Below are 21,922 nucleotides of genomic sequence, written 5' to 3'. Positions count from 1 at the left end.
AAAAGAATGGTAAAACGTGATTTCTGTTCCTTAGAAAGGAAGATTGATCTAAACATCTAACACTGCAAAGACTATATAATCATTAGCTCTTTAATTCATATCTACAGTGGCAAACATATGCAGGACATTGAGAGAGATGCAAACATACAGAAGCTTGTTCTTGAAGAGTTTACTTATGAAATACGATTTAGAAATGTATTTGGCTTAATTGCATGGATTCACTCAATGCACATGTGTAATGAATTAGGATTGGGGTCATCTGAACGTAGCAGAATTATTTTAAAAAGATGACCTGGTTTTAGAAGTAGATTTCTTGAATTTATGGGACATTAAATAGAAAGAAATCTTGATTCACTTTTTTTTACAAACAATAAATGCAAACAAAAAATATTTAAAAACACTTGAATATCTTTTTAAATAAAAATTCTTGAATTTTCACATACAAACTTAACATCATTTTCATTTGCTTCAATAGATGCAGGATTATGCTACTTTCTACCATGTTAAGATCTAATAGGAACGTATTTTATCCTTGATGCTGGCTTTTTGTAACATAATCATATCTTTTTGAGGTTCTTCCATATTGACGCATATGAGTCAGATTTAATTTTTCATTGTCAAAAGCAGTCACCACCTACGATGCAAGGGGAAGTGCCTAATACTGTTCCCTCTAATCTCAGCATTCAGGTGATGTGCATGTTAGCAGAGTTAAGTCAACTGGATGCTCCCTATCTGGGCCCTGAACTTGGAGTGAGTGATGCAAAGCATCCTGAGATGGTTTAGAACTGATTCTCATGGCTGTGGTGGTGCCTAGAACCCTAGTGGGAACACCAGATGCCCCTGGTGGTGATTCCAGGAACAGCAGGCAGAGTGTGGGCGTCGGTGGAGCAGCAGTAACACCCAGCCACCAGGCACGGCACTGTGTGACAGGGAGAACCTCGGTACAGGGCTCAGATGGCACCAACCCCACAGGTTTGTTGTGAGAATTAAAACCCCAGGACGTCGCAGCTACTTAGAACAGTGTCTGGCACCTAGCAGAAGTTCATGAGGACCTATATTTCCTGGAATATAAGTTCTATCATGCCAGGCTAGTTTTTCGGCTGGTTCTCCTCTTGAAGTCCCAGTGCCTACAATAGAGCCTAGAAGACAATATGTGCTCGATATCTATTTTTGAAATGAAAAAGTCTTGCTGTCTTTGTAGGATTTCAGCACCCACTGGTTTCCCTTAAGTTACAATACCTCATTCTCGAGGTTTCCATAATTCTGTGAGTCTTTTGGCCTCATTCTAACACGTTTGTATTCTGCTTAAATTAAGTTCTGCAAACAGAACTTTTGGACATAATAGATATTAGACTTTTAATCAATAAAATCCTGGAAAATCCACATGCCACAAGAGACGTCACATCCTAACACAGAGCAACATGAAAGAAAGTCCTTGTGAATTAAACAACCAACCTTACTCTGAAATCATTATGCTTTCAGGAGCTCCTAGTTAATTTCAGTTATTTACCCTTATTTTAATGATTTAAAGGATAATACATGCACATGATATTAATTAAAATGGCATACAAAGATATGAAAATAAATAATATAAAGGACAATGGAAATAAAGGCTTACTTCCTCTTTGTGGTTGTTGGGTTTTTGGGGTTTTTTTTTTTTGAGTGTCCTTCCAGCAATATACTATATATATATTTGTTTCTTTTATTACTTTTCTAAAAAATGCAAATACTGTGTACATATTTTGTATTTGGCTTTTTAAACTTAAAACTATATGTTTTTGAGGTTCTTCCATCAGAAGATATGAATCAGATTTAAATTTTTTAGGTATATAGAATTCTTTTAGTTTTGTTGTTCTTTTGGTTTGGTTTGGTTTTTCTGAGGAAGATTAGCCCTGAGCTGACATCTGCTGTCAATCCTCCTATTTTTGCTGAGGAAGACTGGCCCTGAGCTAACATCTGTGCCCATCTTCCTCTGCTTTATATGTGGGATGCCTACCACAGCATGGCTTGCCAAGCAGTGCCATGTCCGCACCTGGGATCTGAACCGGCGAACCCCAGGCCACCAAAACAGAACATGCAAACTTAACCACTGCACCACCAGGTCGGCCCCTATGGAATTCTTTTAATTGGATATGTCAGAATTTATTTAGCCAGTCTTCTTTTGAAGAAGTTTTAGGCCATTCTAGTCTTTTTTCTAAAATGCTGCAATGAAACTCTTTTTCTACAGCTATACATCAGTAGGAGCCTAAATACACAGGATGATTTCTCACAAGTAGAATCATTGCCTAACAGAATTTGTAACTTTTAGTATTATATAGTTGTATAACATCTACTTATATTATTTAGTTTATTATAATAATTATATTATATCATAAATATTATTTATAATATTTAGTTGTACAATATCTAACTGCCACCTCCTGTCCCTCCATTTCCCACCCCTCCCTCCTCCCATTCTGCCTCCTCTTCATATTATCATGACTGCTACTGCTGCTCCTCAGATAAATCGAAGACTGTATGTAGTAGTTTTCTCATATCTTTACTTAAGAATGAGGATGAGGACCTTTGCACATGTTACAAGGTAGGCCATTCAATTTCTTCAAAGAGCGTTATTGAAAGAAATTCACATGCTATAGAATTTACCCATTTAAAGCATACATACAATTCAAGGGTTTTTTGATGTTCACATGGTGTTGCCATCATCACCATAATCTAAGGTGAGAAGGTTGTTGTCTCCCTACAATAAACCCATTATCCCTTAGCAGTCAGTCCCCATCCTCCGCTCCCCCAACCTCCTCCTCTGGGCAACCACTAATCTACTTTGTGTCTACATAGATTTACCTGTTTTGGACATTTCATATCAATAAAATCATAAGTATGTGTTTTTTTGTGAATGGCTTCTCTTACTTAGCATAGTGTTTTCAAGATAACATTCCATTGTATGGATGTACATTTTGTTTATCCATTCGTTAGTTGATGGACATTTGGGTTGTTTCCACATTTAGGCTATTAGGAATAATACTGCTAGAAGCATTCGTGTACAAATTTCTATGTGAATATAAGTTTTCAGTCCTGTTGGCTATACACGTAGGAGCGCAATTGCTGGATCTTATGGTAACTCTATGTTTAACTATTTGATGAACAGCCAGACTGTCTTCCACAGGAGCTGTGTCATTTTCACATTCCATCAGCCGAGTATGAGAGTTCCAATTTCTCCACATCTTTGCCACCACTTGTCGTCTTCACAACCATAGCTTTCCTAGTAGATGTGCAGTGGTGTCTCTTGTGGTTTTGATTTGCATTTCACTAATGACTAATGACGTTGAGCATCATTACATGTGCTTATTGATCATTTGTATATCTCTAGAGAAGTATCTATTCAAATCCTTTGCCAATTTTTTAGTTAGGTTATTTGTCTCTGTATTATTGAGCCATACGAGCCCTTTATATATTCTGGACACGAGTCCCTTATCAGGTACATGACTTGCATATATTTTCTCCTATTCTGTTTCTGTATGTATGGGGGAAATTTTAATTTTAATTAAAAATTTGTAAAGTTTTATTTTTATTTTATTGAAAATTTTGACTTCAATTTTAATGGGGAAACCAATTCATTGTTCAGTTTCTTACACAAGTTTCTACATTAGAGTTGTCTTTCAGACTGACTTGGTTTAGTAGCCATTTAATGATAATCACTTTTTTTCCAGTTTATCTGTTGACAAAATACAATTTAGCCATAACTCTCAAATGAATGGTTGTTATTAAAGCATTACTTACACATAGACTTTTCCAATTAGTTCAATGGGAGACTTGCTTGTGATTCAAATTGTTTTGTGAGGCAAATTGTTTTCCCTGACAGTGAGCTCATCATCACATGGGAATAAAGATTACTGGTTAAGGCAAGGTGTTATTTTGCTACATTAAAAAGAAATGGGGTAATGCAGAGGGAATTTGCAACAGCAAAGTGATCGTTCAGGTCAGGTGCACTGGATGAGTAAACTCAGACATCCACAGAGGATCTGGACAGCTCACTGGGGTGTCCTTAAATGAAATTACTAGAGCGTGTGCCACAGGGAGAAAGGAGGACAAATAACTGCAGGGTTTGGCTTAGAGCAAGAGAAAACTTGAACCATCATTAGTGTTGGTCTAATGCATTTATTCTACTTCATTACCTCAAAATACTATAACCCAATTTAAAATATCATCTCAGCCATTGCTGACATTATAATTTGAAGCTCTTCTATTTAAAACTACTGAGTTTGGGATGGTGGAATTAGAATATTTTATGACTAATTATCCTTTTGATTAAGTTTTTTTTTTGTTTTAACTTTGATACGATACAGGTTGGCATACATTTCTTGTGGAATCCCTCAGTATTTTGATAAAAGTCTCATGAAATGAGTTTATCCGTGATAATCATCTCAAAATATTACACTCTTGTGCCTCTGGAAGGCAGCCGTGGTGTTGAAGTCTATATGACAATATTCTTCTTTATAAAATTAATACGTTAATAGAATTCTACAAGTAAGGTACAAAGTGGTTTAGACTATTCAGGAGAAATTCGGTGCTAATCTCTTACAAAAATGCATTTTCTCCTCTGTGTTGGTAGCAACAACTATAGTAATGACTTTTGTGTGAAAAGAGCTTAGCACGCAGAAGGCTAATGCTTACATTGTCTCTTAATCTTCCTGACAACCAGAACTGACTTCTCTCCTGAGTTTTCAGAAGAAGAAACAGGCTCAAGAGCATTGTCACTCATCCTAGATTACAAAACTGACAAGTGCGTAAGGTAAGATTCAAATCTAGTGTTTTTTCACATATATTTTCCTGTTCTAACTACTAAGGTAAAAATCAAGTCGTGGAGAAAGACATAAATAAGGAAGAAGGGCCTGTCTGCCTGTCTGTCTGTCTACAGGAAACTTTTTTTTGTCATATCTAAGTCATGAACATCTTTCCACGTCAATATATAGTCCTCATTCCCTTAACGAAGAAACTGAATGACACTCTTTTCTATTTAATGTAACACATTGCATAAAATTATTTAAGCAATTCCTTTGTGATAGATGTGTAAGATATACAGGTTATTTCTACTGTCAACTATTAAAGCCTGGCCTGCTTTAAACACACCTGAAGATGCAAAGAACACTTTTCACACTTGTCTGATTAAAAATTCTAGAGATAGAATTGGTGGATGAAAAAGTATTGCCAAATTGTACATATCTATTCATATATCCACCAAAATTCAACACCTGAATGCCTATTTCTACTGCCCACTCAGAATCATTTTTTTAAAACTTTGCCATTCTGATAACTAAAAATGATCTTTGTGGCCATAATATACGTTTTTGAAGTTGAAGACCTTTTCATGGTTTGTTGGCCAATTCTAATTACTCTTACTTAATGATTTTCTTAGGATAATGTAGTTTGTTTCTTTTTTAACTGAGTTTTGCCTTTGCTTTTTTCTCCCTTATTTTTAATATGTCTTTATATAGTAAGAATACTAATCTCATGTCTGGCATATTTATTGCACTTTTTCCAGCTTTGTTTATTTTGTTGTTCAGAGGAATTTTTTTCCCATTCATCTGTAAATATGTTAGTCTCTCCAATATGTTTGTTCATGTTTCTTTCAGAGTCCTGACCTTTTCATTACTTCTCAGCATAATCATTTGAAGGCCAAACGGATATTTGCTTAAAAAAATATCCTAAGTGCAGTTTACCTTGCCTTTCAAGCTTGAATTTTCCGAAGTCTTTTCCATGTATATCACCTTGGAAAGTAAATCCTCCTCTTTCAAGTCCTGACGATACCTAACATGCACAAAAAGGAAGGTAAACGCATACAAAGGATTAATAGTAATCTGTTCTTTTATTATAGTATAATTGTATTTCTTATATTTAAATATTATAGGCTAAATAGTTTATTTTTGTCTTTCCTTTCAGTGACACATTTATGGTTAAAGATTGGAAAATACAAAGGTGAACCTGAACAAACATAAATTCTCACAATCTCATTTTGATCTTGAAACAGGCAGTACATTTTACAATGTCTTCATAGGTTCGCTATCATTTGCCAAGGGGGATAAATATATGCATTAATACATAACCTACATTATGTAAGACTCACTTTGTGTCATGACTATTGGCCGGTGCACTTCATGTAAGGCTGTACATCGTTAAGTCAGATAATGAATGAGAATCCAAACAAATGGTTAACTTGCAAAGAAGGATATGAAGGAGGGCATCTTGAGTCTCTCTGCTTACCTGGGAATGACTATTTTTGAAATTTTTGATAGCTTTGGAAAGATTCGGCCCCACCCTTAGGGTGGAAAGTCGTGTTAACAAGCACAGAACATGGATCTGCGTTCTTGTTTTGTCTCTGCCGTTTACAACCCATGTGCCCTTGGCCAATTTATTTCTCCTTTCAGAGATGAGGTTTCTTCACTATGAAATGAAGCAGTAAAATGGCCAAGCTGTTGTGAAGAGGGACGGCTGGTTTTCCAGGGGCAGACGCAACACAGCTCCTCTCAGAAAGAAACCTCCTCTGCTGCTCCTGCCTCAGTGCAGACAGCAAGGACGAGAAAATCTGTGCTTTGTGACAACCCTCACAAAGTACTTACATAACCATCCAGTCCCCAGTTGTCGTTTTCAAACTTGCTGACAAAAATATCTACGGGACCTTTAATCTGAAAAGCTTTCAGCAGTAAGTGGGCCTCCTCCTTCTTGTAAACACCTGCAAAAAGATGGAAGTCGATTATTCTCACGTTGCAGGAATTCACAAGAGTTAATAATTCAGGCATTCAATCCATTTGATTTGGAATATGGTACAGAGATGATAATATCATAGGTAACAGAAATTATTTTTATTTTTAAATTTCAGCTTCGGCACTTCTTTTTTCCTTAAAATCACTTCCTCTTAAAGTCCTCATCAATTTTGAATGAGTATAATCCACTTCACTAAATTCAACATCTTTATCCCACGGAAATGATGAAAGGAATACACATTCAATTATATTAATTTTTAAAATCTAGCATTTCTTATTCCTATTTTAGTCACTTCTGAGAAGTATGTAGAAAAAGGAGACCATAACCCTAACCCTAAATATAGCTCCTTATAAAGATGAATTGCACCCATTAATTTGAAACGAATAGCACAGCGAACGAAGCGTGTTGGACGTATTGTGTGGCCATCAGGATCTTGGGAACGAAGTGGTTACACAGTCCTGCCTCGCAGGATTGCTTCATAATGATGCCCGGAGTGGTTAGGATGGGGCACAGACAGGAAATATGCCTGCAGCTACCGCTAGCTCCCTACACAAAGGATATAATAAATGAATAAACAAACAAATATCAAAATATTAAACCATTAGTGATGAACCCTAATGTCTCCTGTGCAGAGAAGACAGGCTCAGAGAGTGCAGCAGTCAATTCCCACTCACTCAGATTAGAGATGCGGAGCTCTAGTATCCCAGGACTCGTCTGCATGGCCGAGCGCACAGAACGGAAGGAACCCATTGTTCAAGTCAACTGACAAGAAGGACCCCTGAAGGCTTTAGTTTGGGCTGATGCCCATTTCCGCCATCAGCAGCTCTGTGTTTTGGGCAATGGGTTTAACCCCTAAAACTCTGAACTTCAGTTTTACGAGTGACAAGTAGAGATCATAAAATATATCTTTATGGGATATTTTTTATGCTGATTAAATAACAGCATCCAGCAGAATCTGTGCCCTAGCTGGCACTCCACAATGTTAGCGTCCCTTCCTCCTTGGGGAATCAGAATTCACATGCCAAGAAGTCTCCATATGTCCACCGAGACTCAGCTGGAATGACACTTGATCCAAACACTTTCCCGTCTAGACCAGAGACTTCCCAACACTGATCTACGGACATCAGCCGCATCAAAATCATACTGGAGCGTTTTCTTTGGGGAAAAAAAATAGATCATCCAATGCAGTTGGGTGAGACTGGGGAATTTGAATATTTAAAAAGTTCCTCTGCTTATTCTGATCCATGACCAGATGGCAGCACTTGGTCTAAACGATTTACACACTCACAGGTTCAAGATGCAGAGCGACGTGTGGGCCCCCAGACCATGCATTCCTAAGTATGTACTTGTTAAAAATCTATGAGCATGGATGATTCTGCTTCTCCTAAATCCAGGCTGTGTGTACTATTTTCAGATGTTTTCTCACAAAGAAGTAGGAAAGTGGATGTGAGGAATGGCAGAAAAGCTTGACCCGTTATCATAGTTTCTAAAGATCAAGCATGTGGCAGTCTAGCGACTGCGGAGAAAGTGGGTGCCATCTGGGGGCCTCTGGGTGTTCAGAAGCAGGCTGGCCTTGCGGATGACTTAGGGAGAGTCTCAAGCCTTTAGGAGTTGGTCTATAGAAAAATACCTTGTTGTCAGAAGTGAGTTTTCTTTTTTATCATTTATTGGTTTTTTTGTCTCCATAAAACACATTGGTCATTCAGCATTTAAATATCTGACTTCATTAGAAACCATTTTAACACCTTTTCTCCTTCCTGCCATAAAAATACAGTAGGTAGGGGCCAGCCCAGTGGTGCAGCGGTTAAGTGCGTATGTTCTGTTTCTTGGCGGCCCGGGGTCCACCGGTTCGGATCCCCGGTGCAGACAGGGCACTTCTTAGCAAAAGCCATGCTGTGGTAGGCATCCCACATATAAAGCAGAGGAAGATGGCCATGGGTGTTAGCTCAGGGCCACTCTTCCTCAGAAAAAGAGGAGGATTAGCAGTAGTTAGCTCAAGGCTAATCTTCCTCAAAAAAAAAAAAAAAAAGAGAAAAATACGGCAGGTAACTTGCCTTAAAAAACAAACCCCAGCTATGAACAAGCATCCTGGTTTCCTCTCATTAACACGTGCTCAGTTTACAGCATTCTGTAAGTCAGTAAGACAGCAGGCTGAAGACTGCGGACCACATGATCTTCCCCTTAAAAGTGCTAATAGCTATGGAATCTGCTCTCTCTACCGCTCCTCTCCATATCCTAACACGCACAAAGTGAGGGCCGCCTGATGGCCAAGTGGTTAAGTTCGTGTGCTCCAATTCAGCAGCCCACGGGTTCGCCAGTTTGGATCCTGGGCACGGATCTAGCACCGCTCATCAAGCCATACTGAGGTGGCATCCCACATGCCGCAACTAGAAGGACCCACAACTAAAATACACAACTGTGTACTGGGAGGCTTTGGAGAGAAGGGAAAAAAATAGAGGAAGATGGGCATGGATGTTAGCTCAGGGCAAATCTTCCTCAGCAAAAAGAGGAGGATTGGTGGTAGATGTTAGCTCAGGGCTAATCTTCCCCCCCCAAAAAAATAATAATATATGTAAAAAGATAAATAAAAATTTTTAAAAAGACACTACATTTAAGCATGAAGGGATTCAGTGTCTTACTGAGTGTGGGCTCAAGATTCTGTTTGCTGAAATTCTGATGCTGTGTTCAAATTCTACCTCTTCCATGTTCCCTTAGGAAGGCTACTCTTGGGTGTGTCTGTCTGTCTGTCTCTCTCCTTTCCCTCTCTTTTTAATAGATAAAAATGTGTTCAATAAGAATACTTACATCATAGGATTGATGTAAGGATAAAAAACGTGATATATGTGTAGTACTGAGTGTCTGGCATAGAAATCAGAACTGTTGTTAGTCTGTTAATTCTGGAACGAGAAAAGAACTCGAAAGGAGCAATGAGTTAAAAAACCAGATATTGAAAGAATGAAGTTTGGAGACGTGCATATCTGGATATAAATCTTACATCTTTGACTTAATATGGGCATAATTTTGAGCAAATTCATTCACTTTTCTGTACGAGTTTTGTAATCTTTAAAATGGGCAAGTAATACCCACCTGCCATGGATATTGAGATGATCCAGCAAGATGTAGTTTATGCAAAGCCAACGTAATATTAATAAGTACTTAATAAACGTTGGCTCCCTCCTCTGTGATAACATATACGCATTTAGTAAAACTTCCAGGGCCCACCTGTCAATCTCAGCTCCACCTGAGAGGTCTCGGTGAAGGTCGCGTTCACCTGGCTGCTTGTCGCGTTGAACCAGTCCACGGTGAGAGTTGCTGGTTGCCTTTTCCCTAAATATTCATAATATCCCTTCCACACCGAACTGATGAAAAAGACATCTGAAGGAACTGTGGGGGGAAAAACAGATGAATGTTAGCATACGCAGAAAAATTAAATGTAGGTATTTTAAAACAGAGAGGGTGTAATACTGCTCAGTGAGACATCACAAATAATGACAATGAAGACAAAGATGATCGATTCCAGTGTCCCCTCCTAGCATGTGTAAACATCAATGAAACGAGGAGGGAGATTATTGTAAGATGCAAATATACATTTGTTACTTTGTTGGAGAAATACTTTAGATGACAAAGCATACCTGTTTTAACAGACCTACCAAGGCCAGAGGGTATGGGTAATTGGTACTACTAATATTGGGTTAGATTTGATTGTGCTTAATGAGAAATATATTAAACTGATCCAGGAAATCACTACTGATATTTCATTTAATATCCAAGTCTACTATTTTTTTTCCTTAGGAAGATTAGCCATGAGCTAACATCTGTTGCTAATCTTCCTCTTTTTTTTTTTGCTTGAGCAATATTAGCCCTGAGCTAACATCTGTGCCAATCTTCCTCCACTTTTTATGTCAGTCGCCGCCACAGCATAGCTGATGAGTGCTGTAGGTCCTTGCCTGGAATCTGAACTTGAGAACCCAGCCTCCTGAAGTAGAGTGCATTGAACTTAACCACTATGCCACAGGGCCAGCCCACAAGTCTACTCTTCAAAAGACTTGGAAGGCTCAGAAGAACTGATACAGATCATCTGTCAGGAAACTCCTGCCCTCAAAAAGCTTGCATTTCAATGCGCCACTTTGACTAGACACACCCAGCGTATGAAGACCAAGGTGTTTTATTTCTTGAGGTCTTTATTTTGTAAGTAGAGCCAGTGCATGCTCTTCTACTCTACTTTAATCTCCTTGGAAAAAATATTCCAGTATGGGCAAGAAAGTTGGATTCAATGATGTCAAATATCATACACATATGCATGCCATATATATGACATTATATATCCTTCTATCTTTTATTTAAATTTAGAAATAAAAGGCATAAAGTCTTTTTAAAACATTAAAATTCATCTGGCACAAGAATACTTAGATTATTAAGGTATCCTCTCTTGTTTTCACTGGTTGTAAAAAAATTAAACTTATTTTTCACATTTCTGTTAATAAACATGTATAATACCCTGCCATTTTCACAATATTAATATAAAATGTTATAGGATAACTGATGTAAATCTACACCAATGATTCCACTAAGTTTCTCTTTGCCTTTTGCCTCCTGAGGTGCCTAAATGTTTAAGTGGACAAGATCCACTGTAAGTAGAATTGGTGGGAACATATTGCTTGACTTGCTGGGTACAAATAAAGATGCATTTTTCTCTACAGATATTTTTTAGCAAATCCAGTTATAACAACAGATGATGAGGGCATGGATATTGTGTCTGGGTTCATGCTTCTCTTTTCAGTCCAATTGGCTGTTTTCCTGTCTTTCTAGACAGGCTACACCTACAAAATACATCCTAGCAACACAAGAGTTAAAGAACAGAATGTAATCACTTCCTATAGCTTTGAATGGACCCAACTTCGTAATAACAATCATTTTAAAAATTAAATAAGTTTAGGGGCTGGCTCGGTGGTGTAGTGATTAAGTTTACATGCTCCACTTTGGCGGCCTGGGTTTCACGGGTACAGATCCTAGGCGCGGACCTACACATCACTCACCAAGTGATACTGTGGTGGAGGTCCATATACAAAAAATAGAGGAGGATTGGCACAGATGTTAGCTCAGCGACAATCTTCCTCACACACACAAAAATTAAACAAGTTTAAAACCGAGATAAGACAGACATCTAACCCATTTGCTTATTGATAACTGACATGAAATCCTTCTACCAGTCCATCAGCAGCATCACAGAGGCCCAGTTTTAATTCATAAGCTCAAAATGAATTTATTTTCCTGACTAAAATTAATGGCTTTTAAAATAATATTGACTGTTTCCCCTAATTAGAATTTACACACTCAGCTGAGCTGTTAATGCACTTGATCAAGCCTTTTACTTAAGCTACTCTTGTTGGCATGTCGGAGTAATGGGGCACGCCTGACTGGGTCCAGTAAGGCATGACCAGTGTCTTAGAAGTGGCTTGTTTGTATGTGCATCTGACCATCAGTGCTGCGGTAAGATGCTCTTTTCGAGTCCTTGTCATTTGACTTGCTGCTGGTAGTTTGCAATGTAACAGAACAAAAGTCGAGGTGTGTTAGAATGTGCCACCCTGATAAAGAACCACGTTTAATTATCACTTCCCTTCAGAGAGAATGAGATAACGTTACTTCAAAAAAAAAGTGTGCAGCTATTTTAACATCTGGAACAAAAAGTAAGCAAACAAAAACAGAGCAAGCACACCACCACCACAACAACAGATTGCGGTTCCTTCCATTGAAGAAAATGTTGCCTGGATAAAGAGTATCGATTTCTGTATTTAATTTGTAAATAGCATTGAAATAGAGTAGTCTAGAAAGACTTCTTTTTAAAAAAGGGAGTTTTTATGCTTCACGGTCTACACTGGAGAAATTCCTTTAATCACGTGGGACCTTTTGCCTCATATAAGAATTAAATGTGTCACACAGCAGTGGGCCTCAACAGTAGCATTACTGGTACTCTTTCCACATTTGATTCTGGAGAAGAGCTTTATGTCTAAGAAGCCAGTGGTTAAAACTCAAATAAGGCAACCACTAGGAAGGTGGCCTTATATATTTACGAAGGAAAAAAAGCTTGACTTAAAATATAATTTGGGGACACACTGTATTATTTAACTATTCACTGAATTTATAACATGGATAGAATACACCAGAAGATTTGGGGTGATGAACACCTTCCTTCAGAACCAGCACTGCAATCTTTCCGATTTGCTATATCATGCACTTAGCAAGGTACCATGTAGAACAAAAAGCAATAATTAACCTTTTAAGAGGCAGAGGAAGCCTGAATTATGAAAATACTTGGGAAAAAAATGGAGCTCTCCATTTGAACTGCTCAAATTAAGAGTTCATGCTGTCATATCACCTCATTTATTTTAGCTTCCTCATTTAAAAGAAAGAATTGCAACCCTCTTTATAAGGCTCTCCATTATATCACATCCTTTTATCAATGTTTTATATCCATTTCTGCCTGCACAATGCCTAAGGCACCTTTCAATGAGACAGTGAGTGATGATGCCAAAGGTTTTCCTTTGAAGTAAAGTGTTGTTATTCCATTCACAAACCACTGCTAGGAAAGAAATAGAAATCTGCATAGGCTTGGTGTTTTAAATAATTGAAACATTAATTTGCTTATGGACTAATGGAATCAGAAATTTATGTGTTAAAATTTGTTTCACTGTACACAGTATTGTGGGGAACAAGTCACTTCATTTGACTTAAATCTGTAACTGTTCTGGTATACAAACCTGGAGTTTTAGTAACTGTTTCATTAACTTCTCTCACTCCTTTACCTACAAGTAAAAAGACAAATTATCATTTTCAAAAACAGTTATTTTTGAATAAGTTTGAAAAAATGTCAAATTGAAGCAATTTTCCTTCCTCCAGATTTCTTGAATGTACAAAATATAAATCTCTTATACCTATCCATTGTAAACCCATATATTCACAGCAGAATAGCCATTGTGTGTGTGGGAAAATTGAGTTTAATGGTGAACATCAAGGCAGAGCTAACGTGTGCTACAACAGAGAGCCTTGCAAAGGAGGTGGTTTATACCCAGGGTCTGACTCCTGTTTGGGAGACGCTGCCCCCAACTGGAAGGTAATATACAGAATAACTAAGATGTCATAACCTCTCTCAATTTTCTACGTCTCCACCCAAATCAAGGAACCTCCAAGTTCATACTGAATAACAGCCAATTATTTCCCTTGAAGAATGTTTAATTTGGTCTATCAAATTAGATTTAACTCATAACCTCTTAGCTTTTGTAGTTTGTATCAAACTACCATCTTTTAAAGTTTGCATTCTTCTATTTCTGACAGACAAGGGCAAGGAAAACATTCGTATCTTAAGAATCCCTAACTTGAGAACTATGAATAGACTCCAGGAAACTAGACCCAAAGTCAAGGTTTCATCACACTTCCTAATTCTTGTTTATGCTGTTCAGCACTCGCGTATATAGTCCGTGTTTGGCGGGAATCTGAAAGGTTAGCTATCATCAAATCCGACCCAGAGTTATGACTCTCATTTGTAAACACACAAATTTGTGAGTAATTAATGCATCAGTTCCACATTAATTGTTTGTGTAATTTCAAAAAGTAGAACCAATTTCAAGAATACATAAACATATATTCCACCACCAAACAGCTTGTGGTCTTAAAAAGAACAAAGTTTAATTTATAGATTCACCAACACTTAGTGTTATTGGCCCGTTGACATTTTAAAAAATACATTTTCCAAAAACATATTGTGTGCTACTTTCCTTTTAACTCATAATATGTTTCTTCAACCAAGTAGCTTTTCTTTTTGGGTTAAAATGAGACTAACAAATAATAAAATCTATATATCTATTCAGCGTGTGCCTCCACTGTGTCAGACACTTATTACACACGTTCACACACACACGGCTCACACACATTAAGCACAGATTTGGTCGGGCTGACTGACATCACTTCGTGAGGGTATTTACTCGTGTATCTTAAGCCTGGGCGCTAGCCTGGTGGGGAGTTGGTGCTGGTCTGTGCTCTGCAGGAATGTGTTTGCACCTCCTCCTCAGTGACTTACTTTTACAGACAGGTGATTTCCCTGTCCACTTCATATCTGCTTTACACGTCCTGTGCTCAGACCCGCCCGCAAGGAAGAATCCTGGATGGCAAGTGTACACTAAGGTGTAACCGAAGGTAGGAAGATCAATGGCTCTCACGTCCGCGTGGGCTGGCGTTTCTGGCTGTCTGCAGGCGTGCGCTGAAACAGTATTGATTCCATTAGGAAACACTGAAACTTTGTTCATGACAGAGTTAGCATATGTATCTAGAGAAATAAAGAAAGGCAGCCCAAATTTGGAAATGGCTATAAAGTTAGTTTACAATTTAAAATTGTGAATACAGTAGCTTTAAATATCACCAGTATTCCAGTCTGTGCAACTTACAACATAACGGACGTGTGGCATTTGCCAGCTCTCTCTGCGCTTCTCCCTCCCTCTCCTCCTCCTCCTCCTCCTTCCTCTCTTTACCCCACTCATCCATATACACGTGTACCGCTCCCTCACCACATACGTGTCTGTGTGTGTGTAACTAATTATATCTAGAAATTTAGGATAGAAATCACAGCTTTGAAATAAACAGATCACTACTGATAGACTATTAAGGTAAATAAAGTGCTAAATCTCCTTAAAGGAGCAGTCTTATAAACTAAACACATACAGATTGACACATATTTAGAAATATGTATTGATTTTCATCTGGTGGCAATTAGCAAATTTACTGTTCATTTAAATGAATAATTAATTTTGGTAAAAATCTGACGTGTGTTTAGAAACAATCGAAATAGTACAGATTCTTTTTCCTTTAAAAATATAATTTAGGAGTAAATACGTTTGTAACATTTAGATCTCAAATGACTTTTCATTCTTTATAAAGTTCACACATATGTCTTAAGTAAAGGACTTGGCAGATTATTATAAAATAAGTTTTCAATATTAAAATTGTGAATGCAATTGTTTTAAATATTGTAATATTTTATACTTCAGCAAACTTTCAACACAATGAAGATCTGATATTAGCAAGTTCCACACACACACAATATATATTTATTATAATATATTATATATAATATATTTATATGCGTATATATTATATACATATATGCATGTGCATGTGTCTGTACGTAATACCCACATATATAATTTGAATAGAGGTGACAACTTTAAAATAAATACACATCTGATAATACTGATAAATAAATGTACAAAAATCACATCTTATGTACTATTAAAATAATTTTTTATAACATTGTATTATTTTATGTTTAACATAAGAGTGAGATACTATATTTTACTAAATTGATAGAGGATGAAAAATTGACTTACTAATCATTCATACAACATTTCTAATTTTCATGATTAAGTCACAAAATTAAAATTTGATCCTAAGTAATCATTTTAATGATCAATTCATATAGACTTCAAAAATAACATTTTAAATATTTCTATTTATACTCTGACGTGTCAGGCGGCCCAGTTTATCGCCTCTTCAGTGACTTGATGGAAACAGAGTAGAATAATAATAGCATGCACCAGTCAGTCTTCTCTCTGTGAATGGTATCTCCAATGTTACTCACTCACCTTTGTTTTCCAGCAGGTCCTCAGACTTTGGTGTGCCTCAGCACCACCCGGGGCCTGGTTAACGGCAGGCTGCTGCCCTCCTCTTCACTCTCCCACCGCCCTCCGACCCCCAGAGCTCCTGATTCAGAGTGAGGCTCTGGGTCTAGGGCGGGGCTAGAGAATTCATGTTACCGCCAGACCCCCAAGTGATGCTGATGCTTAAAGGGGATTTAAGGGATTAAAAACCATCAAACAGACAAAAATAAAACAGCCCTTCATTATTTCCCTTGCAGGTAAACCCTATCCAGACGTTGGAGAACGAATAGCGGATTTCTGAGCGTGGAGGAAAATCAACTTACGTATGCATTCGGTCTGTATGCCGCTCCATGTCAAATTTGCAAGGCAAGTTCGAGTCGTGGAACCCTGGATGTGGTAACCTTTTCTGCATTTGAAAAACACCATGCTTCCCACCTAGAGAGGAAAGCCAGCATTAGCTTCAGAGGAGAAACAGACATGATCGGTAGAGACTCGTCAGGCTGGAAGGCATGTGCCCGGGCAAGAGTAGACCAGTAATGTCTCACTTTTCTGTCAAGCCCTTGTCTGAATCGACATGTCCCTTTAAACTGCCTGTTAAGACGGTATACACAGTTCAGGTTGCTCAATGCCTGTCAGATCTTAGATTTGGTGAACGCTGATCATTTAAGAGGCAGTTAATTTGGGTATGGAAAGGATGCCTTTTCTCTTTCATCTTAGCTTTGCCTCTCTTTGGTTTGTTATAATTATGTTTTTTCCTCTTCCATTTTTTTGCCACTACTCTCATCTTAAGCAATTGGTATTTATGAGTAAATCTGTTAACACTTTTGGGAATTGTCCGCTTCCTGCTCGATCACAGAATCCTTCAAAACTCAATCTGTTCTTCGGGGGCTTCAAACATATGAACTATTTATTGCTACCTGAGTGTCTGAAACATCTTCCCACCAGCCCTTCACCAAGCTAATCCTCACCTAATTCTCTATGCTTTGCTATACTTGACTTCCTCTGCACATTCTTTCCTGATCTTCCAAGAATGCATCAGATGCCCATGTGTCACTTACTACAATGTACTAGAAGTACCTGTATATTTATCTATTTTCCTAATTTAACTGCAGGTGCCTTGGAGCGGGGATTCCCAGTGGTCAGTAAACATGTTTTTAGAGACTGAGTTAACGGTCGTGTACTGAGGGCACCAAAGATCTCCCACGATCACGTATATCCGGAACATGAGACCTGGGGATGGCGGAACAGAAGAGGAAAAGGACTCAGCTCAAAGACAGCTGCTCCAGGCCTGGCAGGCAGCTCTGTGCCCCGCATAGTCCCACTTGAGACCACGTGGTTGGCTAAGGCTTTACTTATGAAGCACGTAAATGTCCAAGTCAGAGTCCGCCCTGATGCCTGCTCTGAGAACTTAAACCAGCTACTTAATTCCTCCACATGTGTTTCCTCCTCTGGGTCAGTCCCTATCTCCCTCACTGGGATTTTGGGAAGAACAACTACGAGCAAAACATGTGGCAATAGTTGCTACGCCGACTAGTGATGCAGAACGTCAGAAAAGAATAGCTGCTGCTTAGCTCTGGCACCTAAAAGTAGAAGCAGGAATTTATAAAGAAAAAATTCAAATTTCTCCAAACTTCAAATGAATAACTACTTTGAGGTTCAAAGACGGGAAAGGGTTAACCCGTCACCTGGGTTTACAACTATTGTAAACTAACCTGGAGTGTATAAATTTATAGGACATGGCTGCCTGGAGAATGGGACCTAGTCACTTAAACCGTGTAATTAACATAGTGTGACAAAGGGATGTTCCAACCTGAAATGGCTCACTCTGCATGAGTTTCAGCCTACAGTGCAAAAGAAAGCAAACAAAAAGCTAACCTATTACATTCAAGATTCAATGTTTCCTGATGAAGGAGGAAAAAGAAAACCAGTTGGGGAGATTCCTCTGATGGTCTCAGTCATCTCTTTAAAAGATGGCATCTGTTTCTTTAAATTATTAGTAATCTTGCTTTTGGGAAAAATCTATTATTCATGGGAGTGAGGGATTTATCCATGCCTTTTAGTTTCTTAAGATAAATCAGACGAATATGTTGCTGAAAACAATCAACATAAATGTTTACGTAGCATAGGTTATATGTGGGCAAATTAAAAATTGCTGAAAACAAAGGTGATCAAAACTTTGATTTCTCATAGTGAGTTAGTGAGAGCAACGCCCACATAGAATATTTTCCCATATTCCTATATATTTGGCTCTATATATCCATGCCCCAGAAGGATTTACCTGAGGCTTAAGGTCATATTTGAGACCTGATAGGAAATGCATTAGATTTAACCTACTGGGTACCCGTGAGAACTTCCTTTTCAAGTGTAAGACTGCTATCAGGAAGTAGCCAATGTGTGTCAGAGCCAAGAAAATGAGAATATTTAGGTTTCAGAAGAGATAGGGGAAAGCGGCTGAAGAAAAAGACTATTCTAAATTAATGGGATCCCTAATTTGAATGGAGTAGACGTATTTAACTTTGGCTTTCAAAGTCATATAATCAGAGCCCTAAAGTCACTTGATCACTTAAGATGGTTGAAACATTTTATTTCAGGATCCATTAGTTTTCGTTTTTAGGTATTGTGCCAGTATTACTTGACTGTTAATGTACTTTTTATTTAAAAATCCAAATGAACTTTCAAAAGTGATATGGAGTACGCTAATAATCATTCACCTAGTTAGAAGAGATCATATGGAGAAGAGCTGTCATGAAGTAGGCTTAGCCTAAGGGTGGTGGATGCATTTTCTTCTGTGTTTGTCTCTAGAATTTAGTATTATTCGCCCATTACATCAGGTCACTAAACAGGGTCTTTTTTATATGTAGTTATTCAGTGACAAGTCAGTTTGGTTTGAGAACTGCCATGTCAGTTCAGCAGACAAAAAATACAAAATTGTGTGTGCTTTCAAGTATAAACTAATATAGCAATTACTACTGTGCATAGTAAGATACACACAGTTATCTCGATTTTGACAGTTAAAATATCATACAGAAATCCTCTCTGAATGAATTTTATTTGGGCAAATATAACATAAATCAGATATGGTCCATAAAATTATACACATAAGTTTAAGTATCAGTTGCATTTTATAATTACAGAAAAACATAGTAAAATAAAAATGGAATACCTCATATCCTCTTGAGCTATTTTGTATTCCGAAGTGTGGAGTACCAGGGTCTGGGCAGGCGTTATGGGCAGGATCTGAAATTCACAATTAAAAAAAAAAAAAAACCCGAGAATGCCAGATATGGTTATTAAAGGAATTCCAACATTTTTACTAAAAGGTCTTACAAAATTGAGAAAATTATGTTTTGACAAATGTGGAAGATGTTTTACATGAAAGCTAAAAATTGAATTGCTATTTTCATCTTCTTTTCAGACACCTTCTGTAGATATTAATCTTTAGTGCTTTATCAGACTCTACATTGCTCTGTGTGTTATTTTCTGTATCAGAATTAGCTCGTTCTTTTCCATTCTCTGGTTTAATTTCTCTCTACTGACATACTATATTGGTTGGTTAATAATATACTGTCTTCAATAATTCTCTCTTTTGATCCTTTGTTTTTTAACTATTCAATTAATGGCCATCTCTTTTGGTCAACCAAAATTTATTCCAAATTTCTTGAATTAATTTTCCTCAAGATTTCAAAATGAGATATATGTTTAATGCTTCCAGATTGAAGCATGACATTGGTAGACCAACAATGACATTTTTCTAAAAAATGCAGGACTTGAGCAATCAGAGGGCACTGCAGTTTTATTATTTGCTGCTTTCCAGCTGCTAGTGGGGAAAAAAATAGCTAACTTTAAGAAATTTTTGTCTTCAAGAGAAACTAACCTATCGGGGGGAAGAAAAATTTTTTTTAGTATAGAGACAGCTACTGTACAGCAAGAGTTTAAATCGAATGGCAGTAAACATTCCTATAATTAGAAAAAGACGTGCTTCAATGAAAAGATTTCTAATCCTGTCTATTTTTAAGTAGATATCATTCAATTTCTTAGAAAACAACCAAGAATATAACTCATTAATTGTCTACTACAAATATGCAGAATGCCCATCCTTCTGCTCGGTAAAGCTGGGAAGGAAACTAAGCCAGCAGCACACGTAAGTAGGCAGCACTGAGGGATGGCGAAAATTGCTCTGAATGCAGAATGAAGAGTTTTGGTTTCTATGCCACTCACAGTGAGACTTTAGACAAATATAATTGCTATCTGAACCCTTTCTATGAGGCGGAGATTTAAGTTAAAAACAAAGGGTTTAGGTCACATATAAAGTCTCTTCCGACTTGCAACTTTCATGCTCCTATTCTGAGGTCAGCAGAACATAAGGGTCCAATGCAACTCTTCCTACGATTGCTAACAGTATGGATGGTTTAGGAGGAGCTACACTAGTGACTGAAAGATGGGCATTGAGAGGAAGGCTGTCAAGCAAGGGCGAGGCTGTGCTCCTGCTGATGGCTGTTCCGGAGAAGGGCCATGACAGCATCTTGAACACAGCTGTCTCTCCTCTAAAGGATGTGGCTGTCAGTTGAGACGGATGGAGACGGAGACACTGAGGCAAGAGAACTCGGTCTAGCAGCTATTTTAATAGACTTCTAACTTAAACTCCTAACTTACTCTGCCCCGTTTAAGAGAGGTTGCACCTCGGCTTGGCTGATTAGCACTTCCACAAAGAATTATCTACAGGAACATCCCTGCGTACCCACAAACGACCCGATTTTAAAATGAAACATCCTCATCCCAAAATGCCCTCAGGGCTGCCCTGGCATGGTTACCGATGCAGGTGGGCTGTATGCCACTCCAGGTGCCGTCAGCTTGGCAGACTCTTCTTGAAGATCCCACCAGTATGAAGGGGGATTTGCACTGGAAGGAGACTTCAGACTTATAGGTGAAACTCTTGCCGCTAAGTCGCCCCTCTGCGGGGATGCCGGGGTCTCCACAGAACACGGCTGTTGAAGACAACAAGGAAGTCATCTGACACTGTGTGCCCCTGGATTAGGTGACCCTATTAAACTTGCTTAACTAGTTCCTGTTAAATCTTTAGGTATAATTCATAAACCAATAAATGTCAGAAAGGACAGAATCCGCCCTGGGGCAGTGCAGTCTCAGATTTGAGGTTTTACATATCACTGCAGGGCTCTACGTGACATGTCGCTGTTTTCCTCAAATTGTAACCTGAGGGTTCGTACATCCGTGCCTCTGCCAAGGCGACCCAAGGAGCAAGTTTTGCTGGAGGACTTACGCAGGCATTGGGGAGTGTCCCCTTTCCACACCCCACGGCCTTCACAGGATAGGATGGCGGAGTGAGAGAGCTGGTAGCCGTCCACACAGCTGTAGCTTATGCTGGCGCCCCAGTGGAAATCAGCTCCCTCCACTTTTCCGTTCTGTACTTGAGGAGGCTGAGTGCACATGACAGCTGCTTCCGAAGAAGAAATGAGATTAAACTTTCTGGAGGCCCCACCACCACCGCGATGCTCAAA

At 38.3% G+C, this 21,922-nt stretch overlaps 1 protein-coding gene across 2 annotated transcripts in view; it reads right to left on the bottom strand.

The window, feature by feature from the left end:
- Positions 1–21,922, bottom strand: part of CSMD1 (CUB and Sushi multiple domains 1) — a 1,831,060-nt gene that overhangs the window by 7,517 nt on the left and 1,801,621 nt on the right. Inside the window, exons 60-68 of one of the 2 annotated variants that reach the window (XM_070598372.1) lie at positions 21,685–21,858; positions 21,218–21,391; positions 19,570–19,643; positions 16,730–16,841; positions 14,834–15,013; positions 13,518–13,562; positions 9,982–10,143; positions 6,615–6,727; positions 5,718–5,805 (exon numbers count right to left, since the gene is read on the bottom strand). In XM_070598372.1, the coding sequence (XP_070454473.1) occupies positions 5,718–5,805; positions 6,615–6,727; positions 9,982–10,143; positions 13,518–13,562; positions 14,834–15,013; positions 16,730–16,841; positions 19,570–19,643; positions 21,218–21,391; positions 21,685–21,858 (1,122 nt within the window). The remainder of the gene's footprint in view (positions 1–5,717; positions 5,806–6,614; positions 6,728–9,981; positions 10,144–13,517; positions 13,563–14,833; positions 15,014–16,729; positions 16,842–19,569; positions 19,644–21,217; positions 21,392–21,684; positions 21,859–21,922) is intronic. The other variant, XM_070598373.1, reaches the window with a different exon arrangement.

This window comes from Equus przewalskii, chromosome 28 (genome assembly GCF_037783145.1).
Source record: "Equus przewalskii isolate Varuska chromosome 28, EquPr2, whole genome shotgun sequence".
Lineage (NCBI taxonomy): Eukaryota > Metazoa > Chordata > Mammalia > Perissodactyla > Equidae > Equus > Equus przewalskii.
Note: the sequence above shows the minus strand (reverse complement) of the source record. Positions and strands in the feature narration are given on the sequence as shown.